At 42.7% G+C, this 13432-nt stretch overlaps 1 protein-coding gene across 4 annotated transcripts in view; it reads left to right on the forward strand.

Annotated features, from left to right (window-relative positions):
• The window catches only part of CS (citrate synthase), a 47121-nt gene that overhangs the window by 31501 nt on the left and 2188 nt on the right, over positions 1–13432 (forward strand). For all 4 annotated transcript variants that reach the window (XM_083351785.1, XM_083351786.1, XM_083351787.1 and 1 more), the window contains 4 exons: positions 522–721; positions 9723–9852; positions 9954–10055; positions 12875–13084. In XM_083351785.1, coding sequence (XP_083207911.1) covers positions 522–721; positions 9723–9852; positions 9954–10055; positions 12875–13084 — 642 coding nt within the window. The remainder of the gene's footprint in view (positions 1–521; positions 722–9722; positions 9853–9953; positions 10056–12874; positions 13085–13432) is intronic.

Genomic DNA, 13432 nt, shown 5'->3' on the forward strand with positions numbered 1-13432 from the left:
GCTTAAGCAAGTAAGAGACAAGATCCAGCCCCTTAAGGATAATCTTATAATGGTCTTAACAATTCCAGCAGGAAGACCTGCTTATTTATTTGTTTAAAACATTTATATAGCTGTCCACCTTTCAGCCAACTCTGGGCCACTCCCAATCAAAGATTAAAAAAACATACAAAATCATGTGAAAAACTATAAAACACAGTCAGTTAAAACATGAAAAACAATAAAAACCCTGAGCCAAACTTGCTAATGTGCCATCATCTAATCTTTTTCCAAAGCTTCGGGGGGTGGGGGTGGGGGGAAATCAGGTCATCTAATCTTTTTTCCCAAGGCTTCGGGGGGAAAACCGGTCTTTAAAGCCTTAAAAAAGGCATATGTTCTTATACGAAGAACATCTTGAAATCTGCATATATGCTTGCCTTAATTGAAACTACCGTAGCGGGAGTCTGCCAGCAGATCACGTGCCGCTGGGAGAATAGCCTTGTCAGCAAGTCCTTCCAATCCTCTTCTCTTGTTTTGCCTTGTAGTTTATCTATGAAGACTCCATGGACTTGATTGCCAAGTTGCCTTGTATTGCTGCAAAGATCTATCGCAATCTCTACCGTGAGGGTAGCAGCATCGGCGCCATTGATCCTGCCTTAGACTGGTCATACAACTTCACCAACATGCTGGGCTACAATGACCCCCAATTTATTGAACTTATGCGGCTCTACCTCACGATTCACAGGTAAGCCACGCCTATATGAAAGTCCTAGACCTAGATCCTCTAGGTCAGGGGTCTTCAAATTCCTCAGCGTGTCTGGCTGAGGAATTCCGGGAGTTGAAGTCCACAAGTCGTAAAAGGGCCAGGTTTGAAGACCCCCTGCTCTAGGTGCATCTACAGTAGTGGCCAAAATTGTGGAAACCTTTTGGGAAAAGTGTACAGTAGAAGTGCCACCTTTGGTTAAGTTTCCACCAATTTTTCTTCTAATTTCTTTATAACTGTAGCCTTGTTCACTTAATAATACTATTTTACATCGCTTTCTGGGCAACCAGTCAACTCTTTGCACCATTACTTTAATTTTATTACGTTTTACAAGCTCACTGAATGAAAGGACACAAAAAACCCCAACCAACTTGATAGCGATCACATAACACGCTGACAAATGTCCTCCTCTCAGCTTCAATACATGACATCAATAACTGAATCCTACTGTGATCTGATTGGCTCATTGTCAAAACAAGATGACATCTGATTGGCTCTCTAAACACTCATGCTCATTGGCTACAGTCAGATGAAGGAAACCTACCTGATACCAACCAAAGCAAAGTTGTGCTTCCTTTTTTGGGTTATTTGGCTATAACTTTTCATAGAGTACAATACAGATAATTGAACAAATTTTGTTGCATTTTTGTTTTTGTTGTTAGTTGCGAAGTCGTGGCCGACCCATCGTGACCCCATGGACAACGTTCCTCCAGGCCTTCCTGTCCTCTACCATCTTCTGGAGTCCATTTAAGCTCACCCCTACTGCTTCAGTGACTCCATCCAGCCACCTCAATCTCTGTCGTTCCTTTCTTCTCTTGCCCTCAACCTTTCCCAGCGTTAGGCTCTTCTCCAGTGAGTTCTTCCTTCTCATTAGGTGGCCAAAGTATTTATTTATTTATTTATTTTATTTTATTTTATTTTATTTTATTTCCATTTATATCCCGCCCTTCTCCGAAGACTCAGGGCGGCTTACAAGCTTAGCAGTAGCCTTCATTCTATGTATATGCCTGCTTATTAGGGCTTTCACACACACACACCAAGCGGCATTATTACAAAGTCAGCTTAATTGCCCCCAACAATCTGGGTCCTCATTTTACCTACCTCGGAGGGAGTTTCAACTTCAGGATCTGGCCTTCTAAAGAGCAGTCAGGGTTGATCTCCTCTAGGACTGACCGGTTTGATCGCCTTGCAGTCCAAGGGACTCGCAGGAGTCTTCTCCAGCACCATAGTTCAAAGGCCTCAATTCTTTGGCACTCAGCCTTTCTTATGGTCCAACTTTCACAGCCATACATTGCAACTGGGAAGACCATAGTCTTGACTATATGCACTTTTGTTGACAGGGTGATGTCTCTGCTTTTTAGTGTGCTGTCTAGATTTGCCATGGCTTTCCTCCCCAGGAGCAAGCATCTTTTAATTTCTTGGCTGCAGTCCCCATCAGCGGTGATATTGGAACCCAGGAAAATAAAATTTGTCACTACCTCCATTTCTTCCACATCTATTTGCCAGGAATTGAGAGGGCCAGATGCCATGATCTTGGTTTTCTTAATGTTAAGTTTCAACCCAACTTTTGCACTCTCCTTCTTCACCCGCAACAAGAGGCTCTTTAGTTCCTCTTCACTTTCTGCCATTAGAGTGGTATCATCTGCATATCTTAGGTTGTTGATATTTCTCCCGGCAATCTTAATTCCAACTTTTGATTCATCTAGCCCTGCCTTTCTCTTTTTTTTTAATTGAAAAGTTTAACAATACATTTTTAAATACAACCACCCCCTCCCCCTCCCCTCTCCCCAACCCATTACATAATTCAGTCAGGCTATTGTTAACTATTATACGGGCTGTTTGCTTTTGATATATTGCCCTAATTGGTTGTAAAAATTTATCCCCAAATTCCATTTTCTCTAATACTTTCATCAAAAATTGCCAATCCAATTGATCAAAGGCTTTTTCAGCATCCAAAAAGATCAGCGCTGCGGGGATCTGATTATTTCTTTCCAAAAATTCCAATAAATCTACAATATGTCTCACATTATTCTTCATTTGTCTACCACTTATAAATCCAGTTTGATCACCATGAATTACTTGTTGTATTACCCTCATTAATCTGTTAGCTAAAACTTTTGCAAATATCTTATAGTCCATATTCAAAAGTGATATTGGCCTATAATTTTTGGCTTGGGTGACATCCTCGTCTTCCTTCAGGATCAAAGAAATAAAAGCAGTCTTCCAAGATGGAGGTACCCCTCCTCCCATTTGAATTGTCTGAAACAATTCTCTTAAAGGCTTCACCATTTCTAACTGTAAATTTTTATAATACACAGCAGTCAATCCGTCAGTAACCGGCGCTTTACCCACTTTCAATTGTTTAATTGCTAAAAAAAATTCTTCATCAGTTATCAATTGATTCATCCCTTCCTTTTGTTCTTGCGTAAGAACAGGAATATTAGCTCTTGCCAAATAATTATCTATATCTACATCTCTAATCTTATCTCTAGCATACAACTTAGAATAAAAATCAACAAAAGTCTTTTTAATAAGACTCTGCTGGTACACTACTTTACCCTTATGTTCTATTCTATCTATATTAGAAGCCCTTTGCTTCTTCCTTAACAAGTAAGCTAACCATCTACCTGGTTTATTAGCATTACAAAAAGTATTATGTCAAGCATACCGTAAGTTAGTTGCCACTTGATCTGCCATTAACTTATCAAACTGACCCCTTAATAAAGTAATTACTTCTTTAATCTTCCCATCAGATGGATTCAAAATTAAAGCCTTTTCTTTTTCCTTAATTTCATCCTCTAATTCTTTCCTCCTAAATTCCAATTTACGTCTATATTTGTTGTTCAAATATATTAATACACCTCTCATATAAGCTTTACTTGCATCCCAAACCATCTCAATAGAAGTACCTTTATGCATATTAATTTTAAAAAATTCCTTCATCTGTTTTTTACACTCTTCCACATTTTCCTGGTATCTAAACAAATTTTCATTTAAGCGCCAGGACCGTCTATCCCTATTATCTTTTTCTATCTCTAACCATACTGGACTATGATCAGATATAGTTCTTGGGCAAATCTTGATCTTCTTATTCCTAGAAAAAAATCATTAGTAATTAATACAAAATCAATCCTAGAAAAAGATTGATGCCTGTCGGAGAAAAAAGTAAAGTCTCTTTCTTGCAAATTCCTTTCTCTCCAAACGTCTCTCAATTCCAAGTCATCCTTCATTTCAAAAAAAAGATTTAGGCAGTTTAGCATGACTTGGGGTGCTTTTAAAAAAAAACCCTTGTCCATTTGTACATCCAGAACGCCATTCCAGTCTCCCATCAAGATACAAGATTTATAATCCCACTGAATAATCTTGCTGTGTAGTAAACTGTAAAAATCTCCTTGTTGTTGATTAGGAGCATATAGTCCAACCAAAAGCGTTTTCTTGCCTTCTATTAACAGTTCAATTATAACATATCTTCCTTGTTTATCTGCTTCAATTAAAGCCGCTGTCAAAGTGTTCTTAACGTAAATGACCACTCCATTTTTCTTATCAGTTGCAGAAGCAATAAACTGCGTACCCAACCTCGAGTTTAACAAATACTTTTGATCCGTGGCTCTAATATGTGTTTCTTGTAGACAAATAACATCATTCTTAAATTGCTTTAAATATTGAAATACTTTCTTTCTCTTCTGTGGTGAATTTAGACCATTAACATTCCAGGTTAGAAGCTTTGTCAGCATCTTTCGCGACCTGAAGCTTTTGGAGCGCCTCTTCCAAAATCACCTGCACTCTCTTTGGTCGCGCTCCTCCCACTGCTTCACTATAAGTAAGTTTTTGAGGTGCCGTCATAACTCTCTGCTGTTCTTGCTCTTGCTCTTGTCTCATTCGTCTAAGAGCAGCACGTATCATTCTTTGGTCTCACCTCCTCCGATGATACTGAAATTTGATCCACTCCTGTAACTTTCTGAAATTCTCCATCTTCCAGCTGCATAACTCCTTCAGCACCTTGTGCATTCTTACTTTGTGATTGACACTCTCCCTCACCATTCTTCTTTTTGGATTCCAAAAGTGGTATAGGGACTGCCTTTAAAACATTGGCATAGAAATCACGTGCCTGTAACACTGTAAGAAGACGATGTCTCGTGCCTGCATACATCACCACCATACCCACTAGTATCTCCCATCTGAACTGAATATCCCGTCTTCTTAATTCTTCTGCCAAAAAAGCAAACTCCTTTCTTCTTCTTAAAATCTTTGGAGGGATCTCTTTTAAAATCAAAACTTCTTGCTCTGCAATTGCAAATTTACTATTATAAAAAGCTTGAATGACCTCATTTCTAATTGCTCTCTTTGTAAAATAAACCACCACATCTCTAGGTAATTTCCTTTGTCTTGCAATCCATGAATTAACACGAAATATTTTGTCTATATCCACCATGATATCTTCTGCTGAACGCCCCAAAACGCCTTCCAGGGCTTCTGAAACTACTTTTTTCAAATTTTCCTTAGAATCCTCTTTTAAGCCCCTAATTCTCACAGCAAACTCCATCTCATGGTACTGGACCATGGTTAAATTGTCGTCAATCTTATCCATCACAGTTTCAGCATCCGTCATTTTAGCATCTAATCTGATGTTATTTTGACTAAGTTCTTCTACTGTCTCGTCCAAGCGCTCAATGCAAACGGCCATGCCTTGAAATGCTAGTAAGATGTCTGCCCTCATTACTGTTAGCTTCTCATCCATAAGTTCAACTAATTGTTGAGATTGCTTTTTCATAGCCTCTTGCAAAACATCCTGCAAATCTTTTACTGTCAAAGCTGGTGCAGGTGCAGGGGGAGGGGGCATTAAAGCCTGTAACGAAGATTGCTGCACCAGGGAAGCCCCCGCACTTCTGGGAACTTTAGATGATTTGGCAGCCATTTTCACCCACTCAATTCTATTGCGCACTTTCACTTTTTAAAAATCTCCACAAAGTCCACTGAGTTAAAGATCATATACTTGCTCTGACATGATTCTCCTGTACAGCTCTGCCTGCATCCAAGTAATCCAAAGTTCACTCTCGCTGGCAGGGATGGTTGCTGCGCCCTGCTCTGCTCCAAAGCCCTGGAGCAGAGGCGTCCCGAGGTCCGGAGCAAACTCAGGCTTCGGGGGGGCTCAATCCTTCAACCACCAGAGTTTCAACTCTGGCGGTCTGGGAGAGCTCTACCCCTGCCTGGGCGCTCACCCCCTCCTCTTCTCCCGAGGAGCGGGCTTCCGAGCCACCAAAACAGCTGATCGGCGCTGTTTTCGGCGGTTCTACGGAGCGACGGGGCTGACAGCCTAAATGGCTGCCGGCGGCGGAGCCTTGCCACCCGGAAGCCCTCAAGCCCTGCCTTTCTCATGATGTGTTCTGCATATAAGTTAAATAGACAGGGTGACAGTATACAGCCTTGCTGGAATCCTTTCCCAATTTTGAACCAATCAGTGGTTCCGTGTCCAGTTCTCACTGTTGCTTCTTGACCCGCATATAGGTTTCTCTTGTTGCATTACATTCTTGATTAAATTATCTTTCCATTGATGTATAATTTTATGGTACTATTCCCCCCCAAAAAAAGTGGTGTTATTAGCCATCAAACCCCAAAAACAAACTGTTTCCAAAAGGTTTCCACAGTTTTGGCCACTACTGTACCTTTACAGCTATAGGCTGAATTGAGCAGTGGAGATAGAGTTTGGGTGACAGCTGGTTGATAATTGTCAAAAAAAATTGCAGGGAAGTGGGTGAAATCACACCCAAAATTACACAGAGAGGCTACAGTTGCAGCTCTAGGTAATGCATGAGCTGTTACAGGAGTAATCCAAATTCTTCAGTGGCTATTTCCAGTGTGGCTAAATTTGTAGGTGCAGAGGTATCTCAGCAGATTTAAGCTGTGAATAATAATACAGGTAATCCTCACTGACTGCCTTGTTCAGCGACCAAAGTTATGATGGCACTGAAAAGGTAGATATACAACCTGTCTTCAGACTTATGGCTCTTGCAGTATCCCAGCGGTCACCTGATCCCAATTCAGATGATTCACAACCAGCTTACATTTACAACATCCCACAGTCCCGATTGCCATTTGTGACCTTCACAAGTTGGTTTTCGCCAAGTAAAATCAATGGGCAAGCCTGCAGGAAGTCACAAATTGCAGTCATGTGATATCTGACTTAATGACCTCCAGTGATATTCTTAATGACCATGATGAAACTGTCATAAGTCAAATTACGTTTCACTTAACAACCGCATCATTTAGTAATGGAGTTGCTAGTCCCAATTGTCAGTAAGTGAGGACGAATTATGGCTGGATTCACATATTCATTTTATGGTTACTTAAGTAACGCGCTGGCTCAGTGGGTTAGGACGCTGAGCTTGTCGATCAGAAGGTCGGCAGTTTAACAGTCCCCCTTCCCCTGTTAAAGATAAAATGTATGTTAAAACTTTTTAATAAAAAAAAAAAAGAAGGTCGGCAGTTTGGCGGGCTGAATCCCGAGTACCGCGTAGCAGAGTGAGCGCCTGTTACTCATCCCAGCTTCTGCCAACCTAGCAGTTTGAAAGCACATAAAAATGCAAGTAGAAAAATAGGGACCACTACGGTGGGAACAGCGTTCCGTGTGCCTTTGGCGTCTAGTCATGCCGGCCGCATGACCACGGAGACATCCTCGGACAAGCGCTGTCTCTTCGGCTTTGAAACGGAGATGAGCACCGAGTGCGGGGGAACCTTTACCTTTACTTAAGTATGGCTTGTCAAGTAAGCCATAGTTGATTGGGTTCAGTCATTGCAGTTAGCCATAGATTTTGGTTTATAACCCACATTGGCTGAATTAATATAACAGAGGAAGCCAAAATCAAATAATTCACATTATGATTTTGGATGATGTTTGAAGCTGGTCTGTGTTTCAGTGTCTTTGAGGGCATTGTTAGTCAAGGCATAACATTTAACTGTCTAATTTCAGCTGTAGCATAAGCTCCTGGGTTTAATTCACTGCATAGTGTCACTTTTTAAAAGCTCCTGGGCTAGCAAGGACTTCTGGAAGCTGCAGTTGGTTAGAGTGCCAACAATATTGATCTAAATAAACTTGCTAAAGCTGCTGATGTTCATGAATAACTCCACCTAGTGGCAAAAAACATTTTTTTTCAGCAGAAAATTGCCCAATGCAAATGTTTGAATATTGTTATACATTCATAGATGTCTGGTACAAACAACCATGATGAAAAAAGCTTGAAGTATGTCATGGCACAAACCCTAACTTTGCAGTCTAGTCCTGACATCAGACGTGTGTATAGGTCATCTGGTTTTGCATCATGATACACCTAATTTTTAAGCAGCTTTTATGGGACTTCTCTGCATACATGGGTCTTGGGAAGGTGAGATGCCACTATATTTTTTCCTATAATTCTTAGTTAATTTTGTCAGACAGCCAGTAAGGAAAGGTTGTGTCATACTTGTCTTTAAAAACTAACGTCTGCAATAGTCCAGGATTGCAAAGAAGTGTCAAATACTGAACAGAATTAATATTATAAAGGCCTTCAAATAATTTAGAATAAAGGTAGACAGTTTAGAGCCTTTATGCTAGACCTTGAATGCAAATTCAGAATTCCTCCAAAAGTTATCACAAATAACAATTGTTAGTGTGATTTAGAATAAAAAACTCTTGAGGTTGAGCTCAGATCCTACTGACCACATGGCACATGAAAGAGGGAAACATAGAAAGTCCACAGCCATGGGGACACAGCCTCCCACTCCGTTTTTGGGGGTGGGTGGAAGGAGGGAATTAGAAAAGGTAGCAAAAATATGCATTTTTAATTTTATACCATATTTTATTGAACTAAATCCACTTTACTAATCTGCTTTACTATTTTATAACATGTATACTTTGGCTTATTTATACATTTACCATATTGGGTATATTTAGTATTTGCAAAATTCTAATTTAGCCTGATAGTTTCACTTACCGATTGAATTTACTTTAAAGTGTTTTAAATGTTTTCTTTTGGCACTTTTTAAGGCTTCTTTTGTTCTTAGAAGCCTCATCAAAAGCAGATCCATTGACTTCCAGATCAAAATTTAGCACTGGATAAGCCCTCAAGCAAATCAAACACTTACTTTTTTTTTAGGGCCGAAAATGGTATGGCCCACCTCCAGGACACAGGATAGTATTTGGCTGTTGCCTTGAAAAAAATTATCCTGCATTGCTAGTTCTCTTAAGTACTGTCAGGTCCTTATACTGTATTCTCAGTAAAAGATACGAAATACAGGCAGACCTTGGGATACGATGGCAATTAGAGCTGGAATTTCTGTCACCAAGCAATGTAGTGGTAAAGCATAGCATCCCTTTAGTCTTTGTTGGCTTTGTAATGCAGAAGCTGGGTGGGCCATTAAGAGAGGACCTCCTGTGGCTGAAGTCCTGGGTAAGCAGGCCAGCAGCAGATGGGTTAATGCTGGAGATACTAAGAGGCAGGGGTGGGCGAGCAGGGGTTGTAGGCAGGTGGGCTGGCAGACGCTACGGAGGGTGGCTCAATAGGGACCACTAGGACTAGCTGTGATAGAAAAAGAATGGAATAAAGAATAGAAGTATATAGAAATCTTGCCTTTCTGCATTCACTATTTTAAAGGAAAATATTAGAGTTTTCTTTTAATTATTCCTCCCCCCCACCCCCAAAAAAATCAATTTAAGAAAAAAAAAAACCTGAGGGGAATGTTTCCCCTCTAATTTTTCCTGTTTTACGGCGTGTCCATGTAGTATTTGTTCTTTAAATTTAATTAAATTGAGAGTGGGTTTTTTTATATTGGCCTCACTTATTTTTTTGATTTGCGCAGCCCAGGCTAACAGAGTCAGCCTGGAGTTGGGCGCTGCCAAAATTGAGTTAATTGAAAAAAGCAATTTTGCCCCAAGAACTGATCGATGACTAATCGCAGGCTTCAGTTCTCCACCTCAAATATTCTTCTTCTCCCCCTTCTCTTTTTGCAGTGACCACGAGGGAGGCAATGTCAGTGCTCACACTAGTCATCTTGTGGGCAGTGCTCTCTCTGACCCTTACCTAGCTTTTGCTGCAGCTATGAATGGTCTGGCTGGGCCTCTGCACGGTCTCGCGAATCAGGTAAGTGGTCCAAAAGCCGGGCAGAGCTTTTGAGGAGCTGCTGCTTTTTTCCCCCCTTTTTTTTCCTTACAAGGTCATCAGATCTCACTACTTTGTTACAGGAAGTGCTGGTGTGGTTGACAAACCTACAGAAGGAACTTGGTGAGGAAGTATCCGATGAAAAACTGAGGGACTTCATATGGAATACTTTGAACTCTGGCAGGGTGAGTGCTGATATCTCTGCATCAGTGGCAGCTGCAAAGGAAATTTATGTTTATTCCAGTGTCTGAGACAGTAATTGCCGGGAGGTTGATTTAGATGTTGGAGGTCATCATTTAGTGAAAGAATTATTGCAGTAGTTAAATAGCTGCTAGTGGGAAAAATTCTCTGCTTTGAGACATTGGAGAGTTGCTGCCAGTCAGAGTATACAAGCTCGGGCAGAGTTGGTCACTCCTAAACTAGTGCCTCTAGCTGTCCGGATGTGGATTCTTAACTCCCTGAATTCCTAGGCAGGTGGTAAATATAGACAAATAATTTGAACTTCTACTCTGCAAGATAGTTCTTTATTTGGCTAAATTGTTCGGGCAAAATCAGTAGGGACACCACAAAAAAGGTAGCGGTTAAGTTGGCAAATTAAAGAGGCCATAACTGAAAAACATCCATTTCCCAAGCTAAAACAGGAGGACATTAGAAACATTAATTTTTGCATAATTCACCTTTGTAATTTAAGGCAGTGTGTTCCCCATTTATTATGCTTCCTATCTAGACAGTTGAGAAAGCTTGGGATGATAACAGTGGGGGAAAATACATGTGTTGTATGGTCAGCTTATCTTATGAGATCCTTTTCTTGGACACCAATTAGAAAATGAGAGCTGAAATAGAATAAAATAGAAAAGATAGATATGGTAGCCTTGATTACGATATACATATGTTCTAACAAATTGTATTTTATGGTATGTTTTAAAATATGATGTTAGGGCAAGAAATCAAAATTGTGGAAGTATCAGTGCCCTTAGTTTTAAGGAATAGCTGGATTTAGACATTGCACTAAATCATGGCTTGTTATAATAGTTTGTGGGAAAATCTATAATGGCTATGTTTACACCAAGTAAACTCTATGATTTAACCAGTCTGTATCTACCGTGTTTCCCCCAAAATAAGACCCAACCAGAAAATACACCCTAGCCTGATTTTTAAGGGTACTCCTAATCTAAGCCCTACCCCCAAAATAAGCCCCAATTAAGCCCCGCCTTTGATGTCTCCTTGACGACGTCACTAGACGTGACGATGGAGAGCTTGGAGGAAGGTGAGGATTCCACCTTGCCAATCTGGGAACAGGGTTTGCGTGAGGAGAACCAGTGGGTTCTTCTTGGGGTCCAGCTGCAGAAGGCTGGGGAGGAGGAAGGGACAGTAGAGAGAGGGAAGCCTGAGTGTGGGCAGGGAGGCACCCTGAGCCACCCTGGGCGGAGCTGCTGCCACCCTCGATGCCAACCGCCACCTTCGCCCACTGTGCTGCCTTTGCAGTATCCTCTCGCTCTTTATCCCTCCCTGCAAGACAAGTGGAGCCCTGGAGCCCTGCCACCCCGATCCTCTCCCTTGTGACTCCTTGCCTTGCGGTCCTCTCGTTCAGCATTCACCTGCCCACCGCCCTCGTTGCAATCCCGCCACCCCAACATCGGCTCTGTTTAGCTCGTTTGGGGGCGGAGGGGGCAGGAAAGAGCCCTGCCAATTAAAAGTGCAAATTCCACTGGAGCAACTGAGCGCCCTCTTTAGCATGGAGAGTGCGGGTGCAAAGCAGAGGAAGGTTTGCAAAATGGAAAGCCTCTTTCATCCACCAAGGTTTAGAGCCGGTGGGAAGACAGTCCTGGCGGTGCCCCGAGAGCTTTCGTTGCTTAGCCAACCTGCCCCCAGCACTGCACTGCCCGGCAATTGCATTTGTCCAAAGGCTAGACAGGGTCAGGAGTCGAGGTGGGGTAGGGTGGGGAAAGAGAGAGAGTTGTTGAACTGAAGCAAGCGCCCTACAAAGGATTGAAACCCCCCCCAAAGAAACACCCCCCCTCTTATTCAGGGTGTCCAGTCTGTGCCAAGAGCATTTTCAAGACTGTGATGGGTAGATGCCTGGCTTGGCGCAAAGGGTCTGAAGGGGGAATGGTGTGGAGGAAAGCTTTGCCGCCGCCGCCACCACCAGTAAGGTTCCCAGTAAGTCTGCTTTGCCAAAGTAGCTCAACTCCATTGCCGCTTCCGCCATTGCCGAGCTCTGGGGCGCCTCCTCCTCCTGCTCCTCCTCCTCCGCACTGACTACTTCTTATGGCAGAAAGCACGGGGCTGTAATCATGACCCAAAGCCTGGCATGAAAACTCGGGGAGGGGGGGTTTTGGGAACGCCGGGCACTGCTGCTGCTCAAGAACCAAAACAGGGCAACTGCTTCCAAGCATGACTTCAGGGGGGGGGGGGGGTTACTGTGGGAGAGAGGGAGGGAGATCCCCTGCAGAGATGCCCCTTTGGAAAATTGGGAGCAGCAGAAGCAGTGCTGCCGCCATCAGCTGCCGTTTTACCTGCCTCGCGGCAGCAGCACCCACTCTTTGCATTGTCCCTGGGCTGGTGGTTTCGGCCCCCTGATCCCCTTTGCAGCTCTGCCCACACAGGCACAGGAGAGTCATATGTGTATATAGAGAAAGATTTCCCCTACCCCGCTTGCCACCGCTTCCTACCGCTGGCCTTTGGAGCTGCTGCCATTGAAACCATATAATACAGGCGGCGAACAGCGAGCAGGCAGTGTGAGACAGCACTGCAGGACGTTGATTGCAGCAGTATATCCACACTCAGTCATGTGAACCATTGTAAGGTAAAGTTGAAGTATGATTCCACAGTAAGGTGGGTTTATCCTTTCTAAAACGAAGAAAAGAGTTGTGCTAGCAGTACTTTTTATCTTCTGGAGAGCTGTGATTGTTGGTGATCAGTCATTGAAAAGGAAGCACAAGAACCTGTTTTTGTTCATGGTCTCTCGCATTGTTCTGTACTCTAAGCAGTGTTCATGTTGTAGGTGGTTCCTGGCTATGGACATGCTGTACTGCGGAAGACAGATCCCCGCTACACCTGCCAGAGAGAATTTGCTCTCAAGCATCTTCCCAAAGATCCTCTCTTCAAGTTAGTGGCCCAGTTATACAAGATTGTCCCTAATGTGCTTCTGGAGCAGGGAAAAGCCAAGAATCCTTGGCCCAATGTGGACGCACACAGTGGTGTCCTACTACAGGTGAGTTGCTAGCTCTAATATCCTTCCTTCCTTGCAGGATGGGGTGGAAGACCTGTACTCTGCATTCAGATGCAAACTAAAATGAATGGTTGTGCTGAATGAAATTGTGGTCACGAAGGATGATATTCAGAGAATGTACGGCAGAAGGTGCCATCGTACTCTTGTATGCTAATAGCTTGGAGGGCCTCTCAGGCACTAACGGATTAGTCAAAGAAAATTTGATCAGGTAAACCTCAGCCAGTGTGAACTTACCCATAGCTGAGGGAAATTCGTGTATGCTAGTCAGACTGTCTCAGCATTTAGCTTATTCTACTTCAGGGGCTCCCAAATGGGGCTCCCAAATGGGGC

The sequence above is a fragment of the Vipera ursinii genome, assembly GCF_947247035.1.
Source record: "Vipera ursinii genome assembly, chromosome: 2".
NCBI lineage: Eukaryota > Metazoa > Chordata > Lepidosauria > Squamata > Viperidae > Vipera > Vipera ursinii.